Source organism: Bombina bombina, chromosome 1, assembly GCF_027579735.1.
Source record: "Bombina bombina isolate aBomBom1 chromosome 1, aBomBom1.pri, whole genome shotgun sequence".
Classification (NCBI taxonomy): Eukaryota; Metazoa; Chordata; class Amphibia; order Anura; family Bombinatoridae; genus Bombina; species Bombina bombina.
The window spans coordinates 1,275,688,068-1,275,715,696 of NC_069499.1; the positions used below are offsets into that span (position 1 = coordinate 1,275,688,068).

The following is a 27,629-nucleotide window of genomic DNA, read 5'->3' on the forward strand; positions in this document are numbered from 1 at the left end:
TTTTTGTTGACTTTGGCACTTCCTCTGCAGCCACGTTTGCGTAAGAACTTTTTATGGGTGTTTATATATGTACATATATAATTATGTATTTACTAGTGTTAAAGTCTGTGTACACGGGCCAAAATGTGTCCTACTACCTCATTTACCCGCCTCTCCCTCCAAGAACCTTTCCCTACCCTCCCTTCCCCCATCCACTTTGATCCCATCTCCCTTATCCCCTCTCCCTGCTGCACTCAACCTGGCCTTTTATTATATAGTATATGTGTATACAAGTATTTACAGTCATATACACACATATATATGTACATATATATGAATGTTTTTATATGTGTGTGTATATATATATATATATATATATATATATCCATCCATCCATCCATCCAAGTGAGTGATGATTCCCACGGACGGTCTCCGTGATATCCAGAAACTTCACACAGCAGACATTAGACAATCCGTTTTAATGGTGATAAAAAAACACCATTAAAACGGATTGTCTAATACCTGCTGTGTGAAGTTTCTGGATATCACGGAGACCGTCGGTGGGAGTCATCACTATCTTGGATGTACAAAAAATAGAAATATGAAAGGGGCGCCCTTATACAAAAGGCTAGGTCGGAAAGATAATTAAGTAGTGAGGATATATATAAAAATATTTAATTAATTACATATATAATATTAAACTCATAAAAACACTTTATAAAAACAAATTCAAACATGGATCCATGGTACAATATTTAAAAGCGATTTACAAACAGTGTTGATATATCGTAACAAATACAATATAGATATAAACAATGTGGAACTAAAAATCAACTGCTCTAAGGTCTGATTAATAAGGTATAAAAAGGTCTGATTAATATGGTATAAAAATAATTAAATGATGGTAAATGTGTGCTGACACGATAATAAGAAATAGAAGTGAAAATAGAATGTCTGATGGTTATTCAAATGTTCCAAATAGTCCAACCGTTTAATAAAAATCCAAGTGAAAAATAGTTTCAAGTGAGAAAAAAGACGTGTAAAAACAATTTTTCAAAAATAAATCTTAATTAGATTTCAAGCCAACTTGATGATATTGTGCAAAAATGAAGATAAAAAATGAGATAAAAAATGAGAAAAATGTGAAAATATCTTTAAGTGTCTTTAAGTGAAGTCCTGGCGATTCTCAATTATAAACAAAAAATCCAAAACCTGTGAAAAGAAAATAATACAACATAGAGCAGTAACGTTTAGTATAAACTCTAATTCAGACTGACTCTATCAGTCTTGAAAAAGGCCCTATTGGTGGGCCGAAACGCGTTGGCATATATGGTGAGTCACATTTCAATCAATTAGAGTTTATACTAAACGTTACTGCTCTATGTTGTATTATTTTCTTTTCACAGGTTTTGGATTTTTTGTTTATAATTGAGAAATCGCCAGGACTTCTCTTAAAGACACTTAAAGATATCTTCACATTTTTCTCATTTTTTATCTTCATTTTTGCACAATATCACCAAGTTGTCTTGAAATCTAATTAAGGATTATTTTTGAAGAATTGTTTTTACACGTCTTTTTTCTCACTTGAAACTATTTTTCACTTGGATTTTTATTACACGGTTGGACTATTTGGAACATTTGAATAACCATCAGACATTCTATTTTCACTTTTATTTCTTATTATCGTGTCAGCACACATTTACCATCATTTAATTATTTTTATACCATATTAATCAGACCTTTTTATACCTTATTAATCAGACCTTAGAGCGGTTGATTTTTAGTTCCACATTGTTTTTATCCATATTGTATTTGTTACGATATATCAACACTGTTGGTAAATCGCTTTAAAATATTGTACCATGGATCCATGTTCGAATTTGTTTTTATAAAGTGTTTATGAGTTTAATATTATATTATATATGTAATTAATTAAATATTTTTATATATATCCTCACTACTTAATTATCTTTCCGACCTAGCCTTTTGTATAAGGGCGCCCCTTTCATATTTCTATTTTTTGTACTATTTCTATGGGTAACTAGGGACCCATTTGTTAAGGGAGCCAAGGTCACTTTAGTTAGCGCTGTCGGATTAACTCTGTATTGCACTATCTTGTATGTACTATTGTGTGGCAGAGCAGCAGGTGGTTGCTTAGTTTAGTGTGTGCCGTTTCCTACACAACTTTGTATATATATATATATATATACATATATACATACATATACTGTACATACATACACACATATCCCTTTGCCTTTAAGTAGATGAAAACATGATAAAACATATTTATGCAATATTCAAATTTAATAAAGATTTTAACTATGTTTTTACTGTATATCTTTAACATTTGCTAATTTGAATATGCTATGTTGTTTGCACGATGAATGTTTGTTTTTTCAACAATTTTTGTTTTCTCCATTGACTTCTATGGGGAATGCGAAAATGCAATGGCATTTGTGCGATCTTGGGTGTTAGGTTTTTTCCAATTTTTTTTTCTCCATTGACTTCTATGAGGGAATACATGCACGCAAAAACTTAAGTTAGGATTTTCTGCATTTTGGGTTACCACTTGCGCAAAATAAGTTTTTTTTTTTAAAACTTGTAATACAAACGCAACCTGACAAGCGCAAAAATGAAAATCGTAGGGAGTTTTTGCAAATTGCAAAAACAATAATACCGCCCACTGTTATCCACACAGGGGGATATTTTCCAAAGAGATTCTCTGAGACAGGAGAGCTGGAATGCTGTGTGTTTGTACTAGCATTTTGGCTGTGTATATTCTACTACTTACAGTTGTTAAGAAGACCCTTTGCTGCAGAGAGTGACTGTCTGTCTAGTAAGTGCTCTGAGAGTTAAAGTCTGCTGCTGACTGTGCAATTTGAATGTGCTGCTAATACTTTGAATGGAAGAAAATAAAAAACATAATTTATGCTTACCTGATAAATTCCTTTCTTCTGTAGTGTGATCAGTCCACGGGTCATCATTACTTCTGGGATATTACTCCTCCCCAACAGGAAGTGCAAGAGGATTCACCCAGCAGAGCTGCATATAGCTCCTCCCCTCTACGTCACTCCCAGTCATTCGACCAAGGACCAACGAGAAAGGAAAAGCCAAGGGTGAAGTGGTGACTGGAGTATAAATTAAAAAATATTTACCTGCCTTAAAAACAGGGCGGGCCGTGGACTGATCACACTACAGAAGAAAGGAATTTATCAGGTAAGCATAAATTATGTTTTCTTCTGTTAAGTGTGATCAGTCCACGGGTCATCATTACTTCTGGGATACCAATACCAAAGCAAAAGTACACGGATGACGGGAGGGATAGGCAGGCTCTTTATACAGAAGGAACCACTGCCTGAAGAACCTTTCTCCCAAAAATAGCCTCCGATGAAGCAAAAGTGTCAAATTTGTAAAATTTGGAAAAAGTATGAAGCGAAGACCAAGTTGCAGCCTTGCAAATCTGTTCAACAGAGGCCTCATTCTTGAAGGCCCAAGTGGAAGCCACAGCTCTAGTAGAATGAGCTGTAATTCTTTCAGGAGGCTGCTGTCCAGCAGTCTCATAAGCTAAACGAATTATGCTGCGAAGCCAAAAAGAAAGAGGTAGCGGAAGCTTTTTGACCTCTCCTCTGCCCAGAGTAAATGACAAACAGAGAAGACGTTTGTCGAAATTCCTTAGTTGCCTGTAAGTAAAATTTTAGAGCATGGACTACATCCAGGTTGTGCAGTAGACGTTCCTTCTTTGAAGAAGGATTTGGGCATAAAGAAGGAACAACAATCTCTTGATTGATATTCCTGTTAGTAACTACCTTAGGTAAGAACCCAGGTTTAGTACGCAGGACTACCTTATCCGAATGAAAAATCAAATAAGGAGAATCACAATGTAAGGCTGATAATTCAGAGACTCTTCGAGCCGAGGAAATAGCCATTAAAAATAGAACTTTCCAAGATAACAACTTTATATCAATGGAATGAAGGGGTTCAAACGGAACGCCCTGTAAAACATTAAGAACAAGGTTTAAACTCCATGGTGGAGCAACAGTTTTAAACACAGGCTTAATTCTGGCCAAAGCCTGACAAAAAGCCTGGACGTCAGGAACTTCTGACAGACGTTTGTGTAACAGAATGGACAGAGCTGAGATCTGTCCCTTTAATGAACTAGCAGATAAACCCTTTTCTAAACCTTCTTGTAGAAAAGACAATATCCTAGGAATCCTAACCTTACTCCAAGAGTAACCTTTGGATTCACACCAATATAGGTATTTACGCCATATCTTATGGTAAATCTTTCTGGTAACAGGTTTCCTAGCCTGTATTAAGGTATCAATAACTGACTCAGAAAATCCACGTCTTGATAAAATCAAGCGTTCAATTTCCAAGCAGTCAGCTTCAGAGAAGTTAGATTTTGATGTTTGAAGGGACCCTGTATCAGAAGGTCCTGTTTCAGAGGTAGAGACCAAGGTGGACAGGATGACATGTCCACCAGGTCTGCATACCAAGTCCTGCGTGGCCACGCAGGTGCTATTAGAATCACTGATGCTCTCTCTTGTTTGATTCTGGCAATCAATCGAGGAAGCAACGGGAAGGGTGGAAACACGTAAGCCATCCTGAAGTCCCAAGGTGCTGTCAGAGCATCTATCAGGACTGCTCCTGGATCCCTGGATCTGGACCCGTAACGAGGAAGCTTGGCGTTCTGTCGAGACGCCATGAGATCTATCTCTGGTTTGCCCCAACGTCGAAGTATTTGGGCAAAGACCTCCGGATGAAGTTCCCACTCCCCCGGATGAAAAGTCTGACGACTTAAGAAATCCGCCTCCCAGTTCTCCACTCCCGGGATGTGGATTGCTGACAGGTGGCAAGAGTGAGACTCTGCCCAGCAAATTATCTTTGATACTTCCATCATAGCTAGGGAGCTTCTTGTCCCTCCCTGATGGTTGATGTAAGCTACAGTCGTGATGTTGTCCAACTGAAACCTGATGAACCCCCGAGTTGTCAACTGGGGCCAAGCCAGGAGGGCATTGAGAACTGCTCTCAATTCCAGAATGTTTATTGGCAGGAGACTCTCCTCCTGACTCCATTGTCCCTGAGCCTTCAGAGAATTCCAGACGGCACCCCAACCTAGAAGGCTGGCGTCTGTTGTTACAATTGTCCAGTCTGGTCTGCTGAATGGCATCCCCCTGGACAGATGTGGTCGAGAAAGCCACCATAGAAGAGAATTTCTGGTCTCTTGATCCAGATTCAGAGAAGGGGATAAGTCTGAGTAATCCCCATTCCACTGACTTAGCATGCACAGTTGCAGTGGTCTGAGGTGTAAGCGTGCAAAGGGTACTATGTCCATTGCCGCTACCATTAAGCCGATTACCTCCATGCATTGAGCCACTGACGGGTGTTGAATGGAATGAAGGGTGCGGCAAGCACTTTGAAGTCTTGTTAGCCTGTCCTCTGTCAGGTAAATCTTCATTTCTACAGAATCTATAAGAGTCCCCAGGAAGGGAACTCTTGTGAGTGGAACGAGTGAACTTTTCTTTTCGTTCACCTTCCATCCATGTGACCTTAGAAATGCCAGCACTAACTCTGTATGAGACTTGGCAGTTTGAAAGCTTGAAGCTTGTATCAGAATGTCGTCTAGGTATGGAGCTACCGAGATTCCCCGCGGTCTTAGTACCGCCAGAAGAGCACCCAGAACCTTTGTGAAGATTCTTGGAGCTGTAGCCAATCCGAATGGAAGAGCCACAAACTGGTAATGCCTGTCTAGGAAGGCAAACCTTAGGTACCGATAATGATCTTTGTGAATCGGTATGTGAAGGTAAGCATCTTTTAAATCTACAGTGGTCATGTATTGACCCTCTTGGATCATAGGTAAAATTGTCCGAATAGTCTCCATCTTGAACGATGGAACTCTTAGGAATTTGTTTAGGATCTTTAAGTCCAGGATTGGTCTGAAAGTTCCCTCTTTTTTGGGAACCACAAACAGATTTGAGTAAAACCCCTGTCCCGATCGTGGAACTGGATGGATTACTCCCATTAACAAGAGCTCTTGTACGCAGCGTAGAAACGCCTCTTTCTTTGTCTGGATTGTTGACAATCTTGACAGATGAAATCTCTCTCTTGGAGGAGAGTATTTGAAGTCCAGAAGGTATCCCTGAGATATTATCTCTAGCGCCCAGGGATCCTGAACATCTCTTGCCCAAGCCTGGGCGAAGAGAGAAAGTCTGCCCCCCACTAGATCCGATCCCGGATCGGGGGCCCTCAATTCATGCTGTTTTAGGGGCAGCAGCAGGTTTCCTAGTCTGCTTGCCCTTGTTCCAGGACTGGTTAGGTTTCCAGCCTTGTCTGTAGCGAGCAACAGCTCCTTCCTGTTTTGGTGCAGAGGAAGTTGATGCTGCTCCTGCTTTGAAATTACGAAAGGAACGAAAATTAGACTGTCTAGTCTTGGCTTTGGCTTTGTCCTGAGGCAGGGCATGGCCTTTACCTCCTGTAATGTCAGCGATAATCTCTTTCAACCCGGGCCCGAATAAGGTCTGCCCTTTGAAAGGTATATTAAGCAATTTAGACTTAGAAGTAACATCAGCTGACCAGGATTTTAGCCACAGCGCCCTGCGTGCCTGAATGGCGAATCCTGAATTCTTCGCCGTAAGTTTAGTAAGATGTACTACGGCCTCCGAAATGAATGAATTAGCTAGTTTAAGGACTCTAAGCCTGTCCGTAATGTCGTCCAGAGTAGCTGAACCAATGTTCTCTTCCAGAGACTCAATCCAGAATGCCGCTGCAGCCGTGATCGGCGCAATGCATGCAAGGGGTTGCAATATAAAACCTTGTTGAACAAACATTTTCTTAAGGTAACCCTCTAACTTTTTATCCATTGGATCTGAAAAAGCACAGCTATCCTCCACCGGGATAGTGGTACGCTTAGCTAAGGTAGAAACTGCTCCCTCCACCTTAGGGACCGTTTGCCATAAGTCCCTTGTGGTGGCGTCTATTGGAAACATTTTTCTAAATATCGGAGGGGGTGAGAACGGCACACCGGGTCTATCCCACTCCTTAGTAACAATTTCAGTAAGTCTCTTAGGTATAGGAAAAACCTCAGTACTCGTCGGTACCGCAAAATATTTATCCAACCTACACATTTTCTCTGGTATTGCAACTGTGTTACAATCATTCAGAGCCGCTAACACCTCCCCTAGTAATACACGGAGGTTTTCCAGTTTAAATTTAAAATTTGAAATATCTGAATCCAGTCTGTTTGGATCAGAACCGTCACCCACAGAATGAAGTTCTCCGTCCTCATGTTCTGCCACCTGTGACGCAGTGTCTGACATGGCCCTAATATTATCAGCGCACTCTGTTCTCACCCCAGAGTGATCACGCTTACCTCTTAGTTCTGGTAATTTAGCCAAAACCTCAGTCATAACAGAAGCCATATCCTGTAATGTGATTTGTAATGGCCGCCCAGATGTACTCGGCGCTACAATATCACGCACCTCCCTCTGAGCGGGAGATGTAGGTACTGACACGTGAGGCGAGTTAGTCGGCATAACTCTCCCCTCGTTGTTTGGTGAAATTTGTTCAATTTGTACAGATTGACTTTTATTTAAAGTAGCATCAATACAGTTAGTACATAAATTTCTATTGGGCTCCACTTTGGCATTGCAACAAATGACACAGGTATCATCCTCTGAATCAGACATGTTTAACACACTAGCAAATAAACTTGCAACTTGGAAATACAATTCAATTAGAATAATATTAAAATGTACTGTGCCTTTAAGAAGCACAGAAGATCTATGACAGTTGAAAATTAATAAATTGAAACAGTTATAGCCTCAATCCTTGTAAACAACACAACTTTAGCAAAGGTTTAATCCCATTAGCAAAGATAACAAATTCTGAAAGCAGGAAACATATTACAGAATAAACGTTTTTTATCTCAGTCAAACTATAATTCTCACAGCTCTGCTGAGAGAAATTACCTCCCTCAAAATAAGTTTTGAAGACCCCTGAGCTCTGTAGAGATGAACCGGATCATGCAGGGAATACAATGAGTTGCTGACTGAAATATTTGATGCATAGTAAAAGCGCCAAAAAACGGCCCCTCCCCCTCACACACAGCAGTGAGGGAGAACAGAAACTGTCAGAAAAACAGATTAAGCAACTGCCAAGTGGAAAAATAGTGCCCAAACATTTATTCACACAGTACCTCAGCAAATGAAAACGATTTTACATTCCAGCAAAAACGTTAAACATAATCTCTAGTTATTAAACAGCTTTATGTATTTCTTACAGTGTAATTCTAGTGAAGTACCATTCCCCAGAATACTGAAGTGTAAAGTATACATACATGACATTATATCGGTATGGCAGGATTTTCTCATCAATTCCATTGTCAGAAAATAAAAACTGCTACATACCTCTATGCAGATTCATCTGCCCGCTGTCCCCTGATCTGAAGTTTACCTCACTCCTCAGATGGCCGAGAACAGCAATATGATCTTAACTACTCCGGCTAAAATCATAGCAAAACTCTGGTAGATTCTTCTTCAAACTCTGCCAGAGAGGTAATAACACACTCCGGTGCTATTTTAAAATAACAAACTTTTGATTGAAGATATAAAACTAAGTATAATCACCATAGTCCTCTCACACATCCTATCTAGTCGTTGGGTGCAAGAGAATGACTGGGAGTGACGTAGAGGGGAGGAGCTATATGCAGCTCTGCTGGGTGAATCCTCTTGCACTTCCTGTTGGGGAGGAGTAATATCCCAGAAGTAATGATGACCCGTGGACTGATCACACTTAACAGAAGAAATATAAACTGAACTAAACTTGTCCTCTTGCAGCTGCTCTGTGTCACAATACGTATGCTCCAATCCATGGTTGCCTACTCATCTGGAGCGGCATGGGATGGTTTTGGATTGTAACTGGCTACATGTTTTACTCCTTTGTAGGGTTTAGCACATAGTACAATAGCCATTTATACACTGGAATCAACAAACAATGACACCAGGCAATCAAAAAAAGAAGTAATTTTAAGAGCACTTTTAACTGTCTATCAGTAGAATGTGTATAATTTAATAAGGCCAAATGGCACCTGAGCATTAGCTTCTGCAGTATCTGGAAAAGTTTATATGAAATAAAGTTCTTAAAAGTTAAAATATATAAAAATATTGAATCTTTTTTTTTTTACTAATTTTGTATTCGTCATCACAACAAAATGAATACAGACATTTTATTTCCCTGAGAGACAAACTGTCAGCCAAGGATATCACAAACTTCTGGCTTAAATGTTGTTTGAGGTACGGTTGTTCCATTGATTTAGGTTGTATTTTTGTTCAGAAATGTTTCAACAGTCTGAAGTGCCAGTTCGTTTGGAAGAGAAGCACAGCCTCATTTGGATGTCAGAATATTTGAACAAGTACAAAAGGGCACTCTGATGTTTATAAATTAGTCTTTTCTTATTTTAATTTTTTTCACACACTTTCCTTGGGCATTCCATCAGATCCTAGTAAATCCAAGTTGAGGTCTTCTGACTGTAATGGACCAGGGCCAGGCTGCAATGAATGAAAAAAGTTATAAAGAAAGTAGGCCGTATACTGCGTTTTGCAGTACAGTTACACCATCCCATGAGAGCACAAAACTAAATTCTGATACATGAGCTCAACAAAAACCTGACATCTAACAAAGCTTTAACAACTATAAAATGTCTAAATGATTTATATGTGATGATTAATCTGTACTTATGCAATCAAAGGACTCATAAAGGACTTATACAGTCCTCAAGTGTATGCTACCATCCTAGTCTACCGTGCATAAATAGGGGTCCTTTTATTCCATTTACCTATAAGTACAGATTAATCATCACATATTATAAATCATTTAGACATTTTATAGTTGTTAAAGCTTTGTTAGATGTTAATCTTTACTTAAGCAATCAAAGGACTCATAAAGGACTTATACAGTCCTCAAGTGTATGCTACCATCCTAGTCTACCGATCACCACATATTATAGATTCCATTGATTAAACACGTTTCTATTCCTACAGTGATAAGTCTCCTACCTTGTATCAGATATATGTATATTATATGGAAAGTTACACAGGACATATTAATCAGACTAAAAGGGACAGTCAAGTCAAAATTAAACGCTCATGTGCAAGATTTACAGGCTATACGTATATGCATTTTGTAATTGGCGTATGGCTGTCACATGAAGCATTAGGAAGGAAAATGTAACTAACTGACATTTGTCAAAAAAGTCTACTACTCATTTGAAATTTTAAAAAAGTGATTTTATATTGTGTCTTTATTTTGCATTTATTGATTATGCTATTCTACTGTGTTTATTGGTCTATTAATATTGATGAAAAAAAGTCACGTTTGACTGCAAAAGTTTAAATGTATTACTTCATTTCTTTTTACTGAAACTAAAAAGTGTTATATTTGAGTTTGTCATACAATGCTATTCATATTGTTTATTTGGTTTCCATAGCAATCAAGTACACAGCTGGAAGTTTGCGTGTTGTTTCTATGCTGAATAGGAATTGTCATGTGTGATACTATGATTGATGTATACCAGAAGTGACGTACTAACTTCTGGTCACTTGTTTACAAGTGCACAATGTACCACATATGCAACAGAAGCAAATATAGAACTAAGCTAATAGTGCCGGTGCAGACTGGGTATCTGCCGTTACCCCACAATCACAGCAAATAAAGTTTACAAGTGCATGAGTGGAATGCATGGAATTGCGTTACACCTTCTGAGCATGATATTTTGATTTGACCATGGAGGGGAGTATTTGAGGGGTGTTTATGGAGTTTATTTCACTGTGTTTTTGTCTGAAAAAGTGGTCGCTTGAACCATAAAACATGTTGTGATCTGTGCATATCCTAAAAGGGCTAATTAATTAAAAATAGTTTGCATTAAAAATTGTTTAAAAATTGCTGGCAAGTATTTTAAAATAATTTTCAAAAATAAGCAAAATTAGTAACATAGCTATGCTGTCTGGAGAAGTCTGATCCACCTCCCCTTTTCAGTGTTTAGCATCAGAAACACCGGCAATGTATTTCAACTGAGTTCACAGCAGCTTATTTGCTTCTAGGCATGCTTCAGCAGATAATGACTGTTATTAAAGTCTTGTATTCTACCAAAGCAAAGGTGGCGATAGATACAGCCATATAAGGAATTGTGTGGGGGGAGTTAGAGCTGTACAATTCAGAAACTAAAAAGAAAGGGTTAATGGCGAGCAGGGATAGGCACAGACAAAGGCTGTGGCGGACATTTTCCAAAGTACAGACCTTAGTGAAGGACACCAAGGTACATTTGAAATTAAAAACATTATTTTATAGTGCTTGGTGTTGATATACTGATGCAGATACCACTGATTCTGTAACCTGCCCTCCTCTGGCTATACCCATGAGCCAGTGTCACTACTGTGTCATTATATAGTGCTGGGTGTTATTATACTGATGCAGATACCACTGATCCTATAACCAGCCCTCCTCTTGCTATACCCATGAGCCAGTGTTCACTACTGTGTCATTATATAGTGCTGGGTGTTATTATACTGATGCAGATACCACTGACCCTATAACCAGCCCTCCTCTGGCTATACCCATGAGCCAGTGTCACTACTGTGTCATTATATAGTGCTGGGTGTTATTATACTGATGCATATACCACTGATCCTATAACCAGCCCTCATCTGGCTATACCCATGTGCCAGTGTCACTACTGTGTCTTTTTATAGTGCTGGGTGTTATTATACTGATGCAGATACCACTGACCCTATAACCAGCCCTCCTCTGGCTATAGCCATGTGCCAGTGTCACTACTGTGTCTTTGTATAGTGCTGGGTGTTATTATACTGATGCAGATACCACTGATACTATAACCAGCCCTCCTCTGGCTATACCCATGAGCCAGTGTTCACTACTGTGTCATTATATAGTGCTGGGTGTTATTATACTGATGCAGATACCACTGACCCTATAACCAGCCCTTGTCTGGCTATACCCATGAGCCAGTGTCACTACTGTGTCATTATATAGTGCTGGGTGTTATTTTACTGATGCAGATACCACTGACCCTATAACCAGCCCTCCTCTGGCTATACCCATGAGCCAGTGTCACTACTGTGTCATTATATAGTGCTGGGTGTTATTATACTGATGCATATACCACTGATCCTATAACCAGCCCTCATCTGGCTATACCCATGTGCCAGTGTCACTACTGTGTCTTTTTATAGTGCTGGGTGTTATTATACTGATGCAGATACCACTGACCCTATAACCAGCCCTCCTCTGGCTATAGCCATGTGCCAGTGTCACTACTGTGTCATTATATAGCGCTGGGTGTTATTATACTGCTGCAGATACCACTGATCCTATAACCAGCCCTTGTCTGGCTATACGCCTGTGCCAGTGTCACTACTGTGTCATTATATAGTGATGCGTGTTATTATACTGATGCAGATACCACTGACCCTTTTAACCAGCCCTCCTCTGGCTATACCCATGTGCCAGTGTCACTACTGTGTCATTATATAGTGCTGGGTGTTATTTTACTGCTGCAGATACCACTGATCCTATAACCAGCCCTTGTCTGGCTATACCCATGGGCCAGTGTCACTACTGTGTCATTATATAGTGCTGGGTGTTATTATACTGATGCAGATACCACTGATCCTATAACCAGCCCTCATCTGGCTATACCCATGTGCCAGTGTCACTACTGTGTCTTTTTATAGTGCTGGGTGTTATTATACTGATGCAGATACCACTGACCCTATAACCAGCCCTCCTCTGGCTATACACATGTGCCAGTGTCACTACTGTGTCTTTGTATAGAGCTAAGTGTTATTATACAGATACATATCCAGTATTTCACTCAGGCTTTATTTATTTCATAACTTATCACCCAATATCACTAGCAGTCTCTTGACAAGCCACTAACTTTATTCACACTACATATTTTTATTCCTTTTATTTAGGGTTGCACCGATACCATTTTTTTAAGACCGAGTACAAGTACCGATACTTGTTTTCAAATACTCACCGATACCAATTACCGATACTTTTTTTATGTCATGTGACAGTTTACCAAGCACAATACAGACTAATTATTTAAGATTCCTTCTTTATAATTATGAAGGACTATAGCTCAAAAGACATTATGAAATAATAAAACAGGTTTTATTTGTCACATAGTTCACAGAACATGTTTAGAAATAAAAATATTACAATAAAATATATTAACAACAACAATAAATAACAAATATAAAATTGCAACCAACCAAAAGTGCCATACCGTAAAAAATACAACAGAATACTGTTTAATCATGGTGAACAACACTATGGGCTAGATTACATTTGACTGGTAAGCTTTACCAATGCTCTCATTACACGTCCTACTCCATTAAAGGCTATGGAGTTGGAAATGTGAACAGAGCATTGGTAAAGCTTACCAATCAAATGTAATCTAAATCTAGTCCTATAATTGTAGGATGAGTGTTCATTGGGATTAACTTAATTTTTCCTAAGAGTACTCTTCCTGCAATTATATACGCTAAGATGTTCCTCAGAGTACAGTATGTTTTGAACATAACTGTACAAGATATGAACTAGCAGTATAAAAGGCAATCTAGCAATTAGAATAATTTTTTAAAAGTTAGTGGCAAGTTCTTTTTAAGGAACAGAACAGAAGCATCTCTGCATGTTCAGCTATAAGTCTGTTTTTGCTATCAGTAAGGAGGTTCAACTTTCCACACTACTGCATGGGGCAGAAAGATATTTTTGGGCCATTTTAGCCAGAGCTGGAAATCTCAGTTTATTAACTGCCCAGTACTTCATGGGTTTGTCTGAACGCAGTACAGTGATCTCTCCTACAATAATACAAATAAGAGCAATTTGTATTGGCAGAATAGTAGTAAACAATTTTTAGTTTAGTCCCACTCCAGCTTTAAATGAAATGGGAACATGCAGTTTGAAAAAAATACCACAATATAGCATATGGGTAGTAAGTGGAGGTATCGGTTTAAGTATCGGTGCATTTGCACGAGTACAAGTACTCATGCAAGTACTTGGTATCGGTACCGATACCGATACTAGTATCGGTATCGGTGCAACCCTACTTTTATTTAATCAGAAAGAAAAGATATACTAAGGTTGTGGCGGACACTGCAAGGGCTAGTCACGGACACCAGTGTCCCTGTACGGACTCCTTGCCTATCCCTGATGGCGAGGCATTGCAGTATAAATTTGCAGGTAAAGTAATTAAAGTACATATTATGTTTTGTCTCTATCCCAACTTGTTTTATGTCCCTTTAATGTTTTGACCTTTTGTTGAGAAACCCTGAGAGTGCTTTCTGAATTGGTAATATATTGGAACGTTAAATTTCCAGTGGTCCACTAGTCCCGGACGACTACATTTGACTTTTTCCTTTGGGCAAGTAGCTTTTAACCCATGACTAGTAAACCATTCTGCTTATATATATATATATATATATATATATAAAAAATTACATGAAAAAATATTTAAAGGGACAGTCTAGTATAAATTAAACTTTCATTATTCAGATAGGACTTTTAATTTTAATCAACTTTCCAATTTAATTTTATGATCAAATTTGCTTTTTTCTCTTGGAATTCTTAGTTTAAACTAAACATAGGTAGGCTCATATGCTAATCTGTAAGCCTTTGAGGGCTGCCTCTTATCACATGCTTTTTAAATCTCTTTTCAACACAAAGAGACAGAAAGTACACGTGGGCCATATAGATAACACTGTGTTCAGGCACAGAAAGTTATTTAAGATCTAGCACAATACAATGCTAAATGCAAGACAATAGATAATAAACAGTCACAGTCATGTGATCAGGGGGCTGGAAGAAGTTTCTTAGATACAAGGTAATCACAGAGGTAAAAATTATATTAATATAACAGTGTTGGTTATGCAAAACTGGGGAATGGGTAATAAAGGGATTATCTATCTTTTAAAACAACAACAATTCTATGGTAGACTGTCCCTTTAAAATTGAGATCCATTTGTATGGTGTTAATTGTACAATACTGTGTCAGAGCTAGTTGTATCTCAACTAATTTAAAGGAGGCTGCTACCTGTGTGTTTATGATATATCGAACTCCTCCAGGACATGAATCGGTTTCCACAGCTGACAAAAGTTCCTGAGAAAGTGGAGCTGGAATCACTGGCAACCCTTTTAGGAAACTGAAAAAAAACCAATATACAACATAAACTAAGGGTTTGTAATGTGGAAATGGAATGGAGGACAGAATAGTGTTTACAGACTTACGGGCCTCCATTTGTCTCTGGTGGGAAGCAGTGTTTAACAACTTCCACAAACTCATTGACTGTTGGCTCCAGTGTGAAAATCACAGCATTAGGGCCTGCATCAAAACTGTATGCAACCTGCAGAAACAAAAATAGCAAACTCTACATAATACAAGTGCACACATTAACTGTGTGTAGGTGATAGTCAGCAGCTGCTGTAATCAGAAGCATACGGGCTCTTGCCTGTACCTTAGTCTGTCCATAGTGAGCATTGTATCTATGTACCAAGCTGATGATTCGCTGTGACACTTGGTTGAGATAGAAGATGGGGGGAAACGTGTCCAGGCATGTTGCGTGGAACTGGTTACTGTCTTTCATGGTCAATTGGCCAAAAGCCTCAAAATCCCTCTCCCTGATAGCCTCTATCATCTCTTTCATCCGTCCAGGCACCACTGTCTCAGCACGGATCTAAGAAAAAAAGACAACAGTTCTTTTAAATTAATACAGAGGGATAGAATGTCTCCAAAGAGCCTGATTCAGAGCTTACACAAATATTCCACACACAAAAAAGAAAAGAATTGTGCATATACACAGCAAGCAGAGATGAGCAAAACATAAGGGCAGAATTAAACAAATGTTTCTATTCCTGCAGTGATAAGGGCAAAATTACAACTTGTACCTTGAGTAAAGGACTGGTCTGTACACTGGTCTGCATGCCGGCTGTACTGCCCACATGTTTTTTCTCTGCACTTGCCTGGAACACACAACAAATAGAAAATAGAATCAACCACTTTTACTTTGTAGTCAACACAAGACTCCTTAAATGGATATGAAACTCAAAATTAAACTTTCATGATTCAGATAGAGCAAGCAGTTTGAAAAAATAAAATACAAATGACAAATTTACTTTCGAGAACCGTTGTGTAGATCACAATCCTTTAGAAAAACTTAGCAAATCGTTTGTCTACAAAAATATATCCATATACTTTAATAGTAGTTTCTGTTGAAAACCATTAGATACGTTTTTTAAAGGATTGTGGTCAATCCAAATGTTTTCAAAAGTGTAACACTGCTACAATCACTGGCGCAACACTGCTCCAGACATGTGCACGCTCCTAAGCCTGCCTAATATGCTATTCAATAAAGGATACCAAGACTACAAAGTAAATTTAGTAATGAAAGCAAATATAAAAGTTTTTTATATTGCTTGCTCTATCTGAATCATGAAAGTTTATGTTTCATATCCCTTTAATTTAGGAAAATTACAGTTTTTATTTTCCATGGTCCCTCCCCTTGATCTTAATATTAGTTGTCAACAACATATATCCAATAAAATAGCTTTGTATTTTCTGCCGTTTCCTCTACTACTTACCACAAGTATTAGGATACGCAGTTCTGGCCAATGGGTTTCAGGTTCCACCTGCTGTGCAAGACTGTCTTTGCCATCTTCTCTCTCTCCCATAATCCACTGTACAAAGCCACCATGCATGCTCCTGCAAGCACTGCCTGAACCTTGCCGTGCAATCTCTGACAGTTCCCCCTCCACTCCATATAGCTTTGCCAAGGTATACACTGGGGGTGCAAAGGGTAGGTTGATAGGCAGCATAAAACAGTGACAGAACTTTGTACATAATTTGACAAATGGAAATAAGTAGATAAAAAAAATGGTCTAGTGTGAAAGCTTTAAAGGTTGCCCATTTTAAAATTGTACCAAATGGCTACAAGCTATAAACAATGTGTATGTATGAAATTAAAACTATCCAGGCTCGGATGTGTATGTAACGTTAACAAGATATCACATATTGGAGGTTCAAACAATCCTAACATTTTAAAGACAAAATGTGTTACACACACCCGTTTTACATTCTCAGCTCTATACCATGAATTAGAGAAGTCACCTAACAATCAATAGATAAACCTGCCTACTTTGAATTTCAGTGCTCTAAGAGGGGGGGCAGGTGACTTGAATTTCAGAGAACAAAACAAATTTAAGTCTACATAAATCTTTAAAATATGTCAAAATAAAGAGAAGAGACCTTTCTGGTGAGAAATGCTGTGTGTGAGCCAAATGAGGATACATACAGACAATTCCACTTTTTTTTGCTCCTTTGACTTATACGGGGGAATATTCAAAGTTCGTTTTTTTGAGCACATTGGGCTAGCACGTGAGCGCAATTTTTTTTTACTTTCCACTTGTTATACAAGAGCTACCTGACTTGCGCACAAAAACGTACTTCTAGCGGAGTTAGCATGTGTGAGAGCATTAAATACTGCTCCACTTGTAATCTGGCCCAGTTCTTTAAAGACAGGTGTAGGGTCACAGGCTAATGCTATGATTACTGCATCAATTTTAGTAGTATCATTTAGTTTGTACTGAACAGCCATGTGAGACCATTAGAAATTGATTTAGGTAGGTTAGTATTATAAATCAGTAGTGCTCTCTGCTCCCTGAATAATGTGAACACCAGAAAATCATAGCCTCAAAATGATGTAATTAAGATTTAAGAAGTAAAGTTTGCTTTGTACAAATTGATCAGGTAATAGAGAGTAAACTGAAAGATCAGGAGCTAAATGGAGGTTCCTCACCCAAACAGGCATATCCAGCCGCAGAGGATGCCAGCCCTGCTGCTGTAGGGAAGTTGTTGACAGAACATATATGAACCTTATAGGCAAGCATTTTGGAAACCGTGTCTTCCCCTGCATCATTTCTCCTCTTCCTGGCCAAGCGACGGACTAAAAAACAAAGAGAACAGGAAAAATGTGAGTTTTTTATAAAAAGAGAAAAAACTTAAATACCTCTGACAGTTTTTTTTAAGCTTTAGCCTGTATTTGCTGGTGACATTGCTAGCAGATTATACTGGATTGTTATGTATTGCATTTCTAGCACTTACTTTCACGTAGGCAAGACTGCAGGCGAGGGTGATTTATATTATCTTCCTTCCCATTTAGCCATATCCGATCTTCTGTAAACTCACGACTTGCAGCAGCAGAAGTAGTTGTCTTCAACTGCAATTTTTATAGAAATAAAAAAAGGTAAATGTCATTTTTCCCCCCACAAAATATTTAAATGGACATAATTAAAATAGACTAGTGCATTTAAATTTTAAATAGAAGGATGTTTGTAATAAAATTAGATTAATAAAATGCTTCTAGTAAATGCTGTTTTTTAGTGTGTAAAAGGACTACTGAACAGTGGCTTCACTAGGGGGGTGCGGGCCGCACCCGGGTGACACCCTCCAGGGGGTGACACCACCAGAAAAGTTTTTTTTGTTTGTTTTTTTGTTATTGAAATTCAAAGAAATACAATGTAGAGATGCATAGAATTTTTTATTAGAGGGGCTAGCATTTGTGAACATTAGTGGGACTGGGGAAGTTGTAGACACTTCATTTTTTTGCCCCTTGAGCCAGTGCTGCAATTTCCACAAATAGTTTTCCCGGCTGCTTTTGCTTGTTTGTACTTTGCTCCTCCCCTGGCCAATTTCACTATGAATATTGTGGTTGTGCCGTGGGGCTTGCTTAGTTGCGCTGCTAGCCTAAACCTGCCTGCCTATCTGTGCTCACTGCTCAGTGACATGTGGAGCAGTGGAGTCACTCACTGCTGTGCTTTTTTTCTAAACAGGAACCGGGAAATCGTGAGGGGGATGCCTGGCACCTGACCGCATGACTGTCTGACACTGTCCCTAAAGTGAAGGAGCCACGTATGATGCCCACCAGACCAGTACGGTTACGGTACACTAAGTGCACACTGAAGAGGTAGGAGGGGAGGGCGGGCGGGTGGGCAGAGTGCAGAGGTGATTGGCCATAAGAAGCGGTAGGCACGTGGCCCGGGGCTGTGCACTGACAGACTTGGAACAGAGTCAGAGAGCAGAATTTTCATAGTTTGCGTGCCTAAACCTTTTCTTTAGTGATTTATTTTAGAGTGCTCTGTTTATCTTTCATTTGATGCTCTGCTGAGACAGGGAGCAGCTCTAGGCATGAGCTTTATAATTAATGCAGTGCAGTTAACATATTTTGTATGTGTGTGTGTGTGTGCCCGAGTGTTTTTGTGTGTGTGCCCGAGTGTTTTTGTGTGTGTGCCCGAGTGTTTTTGCGTGTGTGCCCGAGTGTTTTTGTGTGTGTGCCCGAGTGTTTTTGTGTGTGTGCCCGAGTGTTTTTGTGTGTGTGCCCGAGTGTTTTTGTGTGTGTGCCTGGGTGTTTTTGTGTGTGTGCCTGGGTGTTTTTGTGTGTGTGCCCGAGTGTGTTTCCGAGTGTTTGTGTGTGCATCTGAGTGTGTTTTTAAGTGTGTTTGAGTATGTCTGAGTGTTTGTATGTGTGTGTGCCTGTGTTTTTGTGTTTGTGTGCGTCTGCTTTCTGGGGGGGGGGGTGACACCAACCCTAGTGACGCCACTGCTACTGAACATATATGCATACGCCCCATACACCTGCATTCAAACAGTGATAGCTTTTGCTAGAGCCATTTTTGCTACTACATGTGTACTGCAAAGTCTATTATAAATATATAGTCATGTGCATTTTATGTTTTACGGTTATGTCCATTTAACACAAAAGCGAAAGGATGCATTAGCTTCCATACTATTTAGATCACCTTTCACCTAGATCACAAGTTGTGCGTTTGTGTTTTAACGCTGAAAAAATGGTAATTTCAGCATTAAAACAGCACAGCAGCCATTACAAGTCTTGTCGGTATAGCTGTACCGCAAGCCTTTTAGCCTGTAACGCAACGTCGGTCCCGCACTCGTAAAAATGACATTTTTTCATGGGACTTCCATAGCGCAGCCATTACAAGTTTTGCGTTCTGGCTAAAAAGCTTGCGTTACACCCTATACTGACAAGATCCGTACCGCCATCTGCAAGCAGTAGTTATGAGTTTTATGCAACAAATTAGTTACATAAAACTCATAACTAAAGTGTTACAAAGTACACTAACACCCATAAACTACCTATAAACCCCTAAACCGAGGCCCTCCCGCATCGCAAATACTATATTAAAGTTATTAACCCCTAATCTGCCGCTCCCAACATCACCGCCACTAATAAAATTTATTAACCCCTATTACTCCGCTCCCCCACATCGTCACCACTATAATAAAGTTATTAACCCCTAAACGGCCGCCCTCCCGCATCGCAAACACTATTTAAATATAATTAACCCCTAATCTGCCGCCCGCATCGCCCCCACTATACTAAAGTTATTAAGCCCTACACCGACGACACTATAATAAACCTATTAACCCCTAAACCACAAGCCCCCCCACAACTAAATATACTAAATTAAACTATTAACCCCTAAACCGAAAGCCCCCCACATGGCAATAAACTAATTTAAACTAGTAACCTCTAAACCTAACGCCCCCGTACCTTTATATTAAAATTACAATTTCCCTATCTTAAAATTAAATTAAAACTTACCTGTCAAATCAAAAAAACTAAGTTTAAACTAACAATTAAATTAATATAACTATTAAACTAACTACCAATTTCAAGGAGGTAACAAGAGAGGAGGAGAGAAGGAGATCATGAGCGGAGCGAAGGGGTCGGGAGGGAGAGTATCTGGAGACAAGGTCTGAGATGTAGGGGGGAGCAATGCAATTGAGGGCTTTATGTGTTTAATCCTGGAGGCAAGAGGAAGCCAGTGAAGGGATTGGCAGAGAGGTGCAGCAGATGAAGAGCGACGTGTAAGGAAGATGAGCCTGGCAGAGGCATTCATTATGGATTGTAAAGGAGCTAGGCGGCAGCTAGGGAGTCCAGAGAGGATTGAGTTGCAGTAGTCGAGGCGGGAAAAGATGAGAGAGTGAATTAAAATCTTAGTTGTGTCTTGTGTAAGGAAATGCCTTATTTTAGCGATGTTTTTAAGGTGGAAGCGGCAGGCTTTAGCCAAGGACTGAATGTGAGGAGTGAAAGAAAGATCTGAGTCAAGTGTGACCCCAAGACATCGGGCATGTGAGGTTGGGGTAATGATGTAGTTATCTACAGTTATAGAGACATGGAGTGTGGAGATTTTGGAAGAAGGGGGTAAAATAAGGAGCTCAGTTTTGGAGAGGTTTAGCTTGAGGTAGTGAGAGGACATCCAAGATGAGATATGAGAGAGACAGTTAGTGACACGGGTTAGCAAGGAAGGAGACAGTTCTGATGCAGAGAGGTAGATTTGGGTATCATCGGCATACAGATGATAGTGAAACCCGTGGGACTTTATTAAGGAACCTAATCAGGACGTGTAGATTGAGAAGAGAAGGGGACCGAGGACAGAGCCTTGTGGTACCCCAACAGAAAGAGTTAACGGGGCAGAGGATGTCCCAGAGCAGGCTACACTAAAGGTACGGTTAGACAGATAGGAAGAGAACCAAGAGAGAGCTGTGTAGCAGATGTAGAAGGATTGGAGGGTTTGGAGCAAAAGTGGGTGGTCGACAGTATCAAAGGCTGCAGACAGATCAAGGAGATAAATAGTAGAGAGAAGTAGCCTTTGGATTTTGCTGTAAGTAGGTCGTTGGTAACCTTAACAATTGCTGTCTCTTTTGAGTGAAGGGGCGAAATCCAGATTGCAGTGGATCAAGGAGGGAGTTTAATGTAAGAAAATGGGATAGACGTGCATATACTAACCTTTTTTTTTTTTTTTTTTTTTTTTAAAAGAGTTTTTATTGAAAAATAAATGTGTACAACATAAAACCAAAAGGTCAACAACATTGATTACATATTGGGTCTATACCTGCCAGTTATACATAGTGTGGTAATTACTATCAGATATATACATTTTTTTCATTATGTCCATTCTTTACTAATGTTATCTTATCCTTTAATAGTCAGGTATATGTTTTGGAGAAATAAGTGGTATCTTAGTCAACCCTTTAGTTTACTATTGAATATGTTAAGAAAATAAGAAGAAGTAAAGAGAGAGGGGTTGTAGAAAGGTGAAGGGGGAGTGGGGAGCATGGGGGAAGGGAGGGGGGGTCCGGGTAGTTTTATTTGATAATCCAGCTCAGTTGTCTAATTAGGCGTGGGGTCCAGCTCTGTTATTATATTCGGGCTTCATTCCATAGGTCTAAAATTCCTTGGTGGAATTGTATATTGTTTGTGGTTAGGTAGTGTAAGCGTTCTAACTGTATTATTTCTGTGGTCTGAGTATGCCATTCCCGTATTGTCGGTGGGGCAATAGATTTCCATTTTTTTGGTATGAGTTTTTTAGCACTGTTTATCATGATAAGAAATATATTTTTGTGTAATTTGTTTTGGAGTTTCGGAATCTGAAGAAACAAGAGATGTTGAAAGTTGGGTGCTATGTCCATGCCTAGCACAGATGATATAGATCTAAAGACTGATCTCCAATATTCCGTTATGTAGGGACACTCCCACCATATGTGTTGTATTGTACCCTCCTGACCGCATGCTCTCCAGCACCGGTCGCTTATCTGGGAGTTAGATTTGTGCAATCTATAGGGTGTCAGGTACCACCTGCTAATGAACTTTATGTGCATCTCTTGTATTATGGCCGAAGCCGAAGCAGTGGCCGCTATTCTGAATGATTTAATCCATGTTGAGTCATCTCCAGGAATGTTTAATTCAGAATTCCATGATCTTACATAATTCGGTAATGTTTTATCACTCGGGAGTAGTAAGATTTTGTATATTAGCGAGATTGTATGTCTAGGTGGGTTGTCTTGTGTACATAGTTTTTCAAATGTAGTGAGCTCTCTTTGCATGTTTGACTTTTGTCTGTGTGTAGATATATAGTGAATGAATTGCGTTCTAGCTAACCAGGAAGGGAATATTTTCACATCCCACTGTTGTAACTTGTCTCATGGTGCTATTGTCCCATTCTCTATTGCAAAGTATAATGTACCTTCTCTAAGTCTGTATGAGGGCTTATGTATTGTAGTAGGGTTACCCAATGGGAGATCCATGTTTTCTCTTATTGGCAGCATCGGCCCCACTCTGGTTGTTATATGTGGGTTAGTAGCAGTCGTCCTGTCCCATTCTTTGAATATTTCCATTATGTTAGGGTATTGGTGAAGTATATCTGGGCGCTTTCTGGGTTCTGTCCATGCTAGTGATGCTGAGTTACCTCTCCCCATAATGTGGTTGTCAATGTGTACCCAGTCCTTTTGACCTGTATTGTGGCTCCATTCTAGTATCTGCTGCAAAAAGATGGCTCTTCTATATAATGTCAGATTCGGTACCCCCAGGCCTCCCCGTTCCTTTGGCAGATACATAGTTTGTCTTTGTACCCTGCTTCTATTCCCGCTCCAAATGAAGTTATCTATTGTTTTTTGTAGTTGTCGTAGGAATTGGTTAGGTATAGGGATCGGCAGTGTCTGAAAGAGGTAGAGCAGTCTGGGTAGAATGTTCATCTTAATTATACCTATTCTGCCTAGCCATGACAGGGGTTTACAGTTCCATGAACATAGATCATCTGAAATTTCTTTTTTAAGTTGTGTATAATTATATTTGAACAGTGAGCTAGGATTAGCTGTTAAGTAAACCCCTAGGTATTTTATTTTCTCTGAGGTTATTGTTAGACCGTGCTCAGCGGCCAATTGATGTGTCAGGTTTGGAGGGGAGGTAATATTAAGTAATTCCGATTTGGAGATTAGAGAAGTGACCATAGGTTCGTAGTTCAGATATTAGAGCTGGTATAGAATGTTCAATGTCAGTCAAGGAAAATAGAATGTCATCGGCATACATCATCAATTTATGCTCTTTTTCTCCTATCTGTATGCCTTTTATCTCATTATTGGATCCGATTTTGTGGGCCAGGATTTCAAATGAGAGAAGGAACAGCAGTGGGGAGAGTGGGCAGCCCTGACGGGTTCCATTAGTTATGGGGAAAGAATCAGATAGTGTCCCATTTACCTTTATTTTTGCATTAGGGCCTGAATAGAGGGAAAAGGCCATATTAAGAAAATTATCTCCAAAGTTCATACTGTGCATGGCTTCTTTCAAAAATTTCCAACTTACCCTATCGAAAGCTTTTTCGGCATCGGAAGCAAATAGGGTCAGTGGGTGTCTGTGGTGAGTTACATAGTCTATAATACGTTGGGCTCTTATGGTGTTATCTTTGGCTTCTCTGCCTGGGACGAAGCCTACTTGGTCAGTGGAAATGAGTTTAGGTAGGTATTTATTAAGTCTGATGGCTAGTATCTTGGCTAATAATTTTACATCAGCATTGAGAAGTGAGATTGGTCTGAAATTGCTGGGTTTATCTGGCGTTCTGCCTGGTTTAGGTAATACCGCAATATGGGCCTCTAGCATTCTGGCTGGCAAGGACTTAGTATCAATTAGTTTGTTGAATAGGGTTAGAAGGTGTGGCATAAGTATTGATTTGTATATCTTGTAGTATTTGATAGAGAACCCGTCAGGGCCAGGACTCTTTCCAGGGGGGGAGGTCTTTAATTGCTCTGCTAATTTCTTGTTCAGATATTGGAGAGTCCAACTCCGCTCTCTCTTCTTCACTAAGCTTCACTATGGGGATGTTTGTCATGTATTCAGTTATTGTTTGTTGATTATCATATGGTTGTGGTGATGTTGGAGTAGTTAAGGTGTTTTTTAAATTGTATAGGTTGTGGTAGTATTGTCTGAATTCCTCTGCTATTCCTTTACTGTCTTTTATTAATGAGGAGTTCTTTCCCTTCAGTGAGTGTATATAGGATTTATATTTTTTGCGTTGGGTGGTCCTGGCTAGTAGCTTACCTGGTTTATTCCCCTGATCATAGTATAATTGTTTGATATATGAGGCTAGTCTCTGTGATTCCTGTAGGAGAAAATCTTTTAGATCTCTTCTGGTCTGTGTGAGTTCTGCTAAAATCGTATTATTATGCGGTTCTTGCTTATGTATACACTCAAGCTTCTGTATGGAAGAGTGTAAATTGTCGTGTTTGGTACGTCTCTCTATGAGCTTTCTTGCTCTAATTTTGATGAGTTCCCCTCTAATGACACATTTATGTGCCTCCTAAGTTATGGCGCTAGATGTATCCGAGTCTGGGTTATGTGTGAAGTATTCAGATATCATTTTTCCAATTTTTTCTGTAGTTAGTGGGTCTGTCAACAAGTGTTCATCTAACCTCCAGATGAAGTCTGTAAGGGGTGTTTCTGGCCATATCAGTGTGCAGATAACCGGGGCGTGGTCAGTCCATGATATTGTGCCAATGTCACATTTAGTTATAATGGTCAAACCCACCGAGTCTGTAAATAAATAAATAGTCTATGCGGGAATATTTTTTGTACACTGACGAGAAATATGTGTAGTCTTTCGCTGTCACATTTAATGTACGCCAAATGTCGTGAAGATTAAGGTCTGTGAGCGTTGTTTTGGTCGATTTTAGTGTGGTTTTAGGTACACTTGAGAGGTTATTAGACGTGTCCCAGTGGGGGTCTAGGGGTAGGTTAAAGTCACCTCCTAACAGGAGCAGACCCTTTCGATTGTCCAGTATGAGTTGTGAGATTTTTTTAATGAAACAGTGTTGGTCTGTATTAGGAAAATATACATTTACAAGTGTGATAGGTCTTCCAAATAGCAACCCCACTATCAAAATGTACCTTCCCTCTGGATCCCGTATTATAGTTGACGTCTGTAGTGGTATTGACTCGTGAAGCAGTATTCCCACCCCATTTTTTTTTTTGTTCCAGATGCAAAATACTTGTTCGTGTATTTAGGATTGGTCCATTTAGGTTCTCTCCCTCTCTGAAAGTGTGTCTCCTGTATAAAGATAATGGAATGGTTATTTCTAGATAGTTCCTTCCTGGCTATAGATCGTTTCCCCGGGCTGTTAAGTCCTTTAACATTTAATGTCATCAGGGTGAGAGAATGTTCTGTCTTATGGTTTATGTTATTTGGGCGAGTAGGTGTTTTAATTGAGTGGGGCATTATTATGTGGTATGTGTAGAGCTGGAGGATTAATTAGTAATGTCTGGAATTGACAGCTGGATTGCCTGGTAGGTTAGGTCTGGGGAAGGTTAGGGTAGGTAGGGGGTAGAGGAATATTATTTAGTGTTGATATAGAAAAGGAGGTTAATAGAATAAATAGAGAGTAGGGAAAATATAGATATAGAGGAAAATTCAGGTATAAGATACCCTGAAATAGAGATTTAGGGGATGTGTCCCCATGGCTTAGGCATTTAATGCATAGTATATAATATCTAAACAGTGGTATAGGGCTATTCTCGGTCTGCTGTCCAAGTGGTGGAGCAGTCAAGGCATAGTAGAACACTTTTATATTAACTTAAAAGTGAGAACAAAAATGCAAAACAACATTATTATAAACATAGTGCCGTCATTATTACTTAAACATTAAACAGTGCAACATTATACATGTGATATCCTGCAGAATCAATATGTATATTTTTTGGCTTTTTTGGTATAATCAGTTTGTTGGTGTCCGAGTACATTCAATTATTTACTTATGTTGTAGGTGTGTTCGGACATCCTAGTATAGTAAGAGGATGTTATTTTAAAGCAGGAATCCATGTCCAAAGTCTGTTTCAAAGAGAGGGAACAGTTCTATAATTATACTTGTGCGAACTATAACTCGCTCCCAGCATAGGGCTGGCCTGTTGCTGGCTGTTGCGCTAGGGCTTGGCCCCCTCATGAAAATGTCCCATAACTTAGCTATTATCTTTAATTACTAATAACATTTATTCATGTCTCTAGTCTTATATAGTGTCCATAACAGATGTACAATTTTGTCTTACCCAGTTCTTTTCTGGTTCTCTGCTTTTCTTTCTCTGCCTCTGCATGTGTCGGAGGAGCGTGAAACTTTAATACTGAACGGTTTCTTAACTGTTGCTTTGATGGTGTGTTGGGGCTGAGCTGTCCATTGGTGTCGGTTCGTCTGGGACCTCTATAGACAATGTCTGACAAAATTGGTCTATGTAACTTTCGGTGCGGTATATTGCTGTTTTATTGTCTCTGGTTGCAATTATAGATACCGGGAATCCCCAGCGATATGGTATTTTGTGATGTTGTAGAGAGGATGTAATATATGATAAAGCCCTTCTCTTCTGAAGTGTGGTGGGGCTGATATCACTGAATATTTGTAGAGGTATACCTGCATGTTGGAGTGGTTGTTTGGCTCTAGCGTTATTAAGAATTTCTTCCTTGTCCTGGAAATTTAGTAGTTTAATAATTATATCCCTCGGCGGTGCCTTTGGTGGTGGTTTGGCTCTTAGAGCTCTGTGAGCTCTTTCAATAGGGATTTCTGTTGCTCCAGGTTTCCCTTTAACCGTGCGGAACAGATCTTGCAGGTAGCCTCTCAAAGCAGTTGGTGATATAGACTCTGGCACCCCTCTGATACGGAGGTTATTACGACGTCCGCGGTTGTCTAAGTCTTCAATTTTGTTGCTCAGAGACTTAATCATGTCTTCTTGGGCTTTGAT

General features: G+C 39.4%; 1 protein-coding gene across 2 annotated transcripts in view; it reads right to left on the reverse strand.

The window, feature by feature from the left end:
- Window positions 1–9,143: 9,143 nt before the first annotated feature.
- MVD (mevalonate diphosphate decarboxylase) overlaps window positions 9,144–27,629 on the reverse strand; it is a 29,790-nt gene continuing 11,304 nt past the window's right edge. For both annotated transcript variants that reach the window (XM_053694986.1, XM_053694994.1), the window contains exons 4-11: window positions 18,158–18,272; window positions 17,853–17,999; window positions 16,639–16,838; window positions 15,946–16,020; window positions 15,516–15,734; window positions 15,289–15,404; window positions 15,095–15,203; window positions 9,144–9,527 (exon numbers count right to left, since the gene is read on the reverse strand). In XM_053694986.1, coding sequence (XP_053550961.1) covers window positions 9,447–9,527; window positions 15,095–15,203; window positions 15,289–15,404; window positions 15,516–15,734; window positions 15,946–16,020; window positions 16,639–16,838; window positions 17,853–17,999; window positions 18,158–18,272 — 1,062 coding nt within the window. In that variant the 3' untranslated portion in view covers window positions 9,144–9,446. The remainder of the gene's footprint in view (window positions 9,528–15,094; window positions 15,204–15,288; window positions 15,405–15,515; window positions 15,735–15,945; window positions 16,021–16,638; window positions 16,839–17,852; window positions 18,000–18,157; window positions 18,273–27,629) is intronic.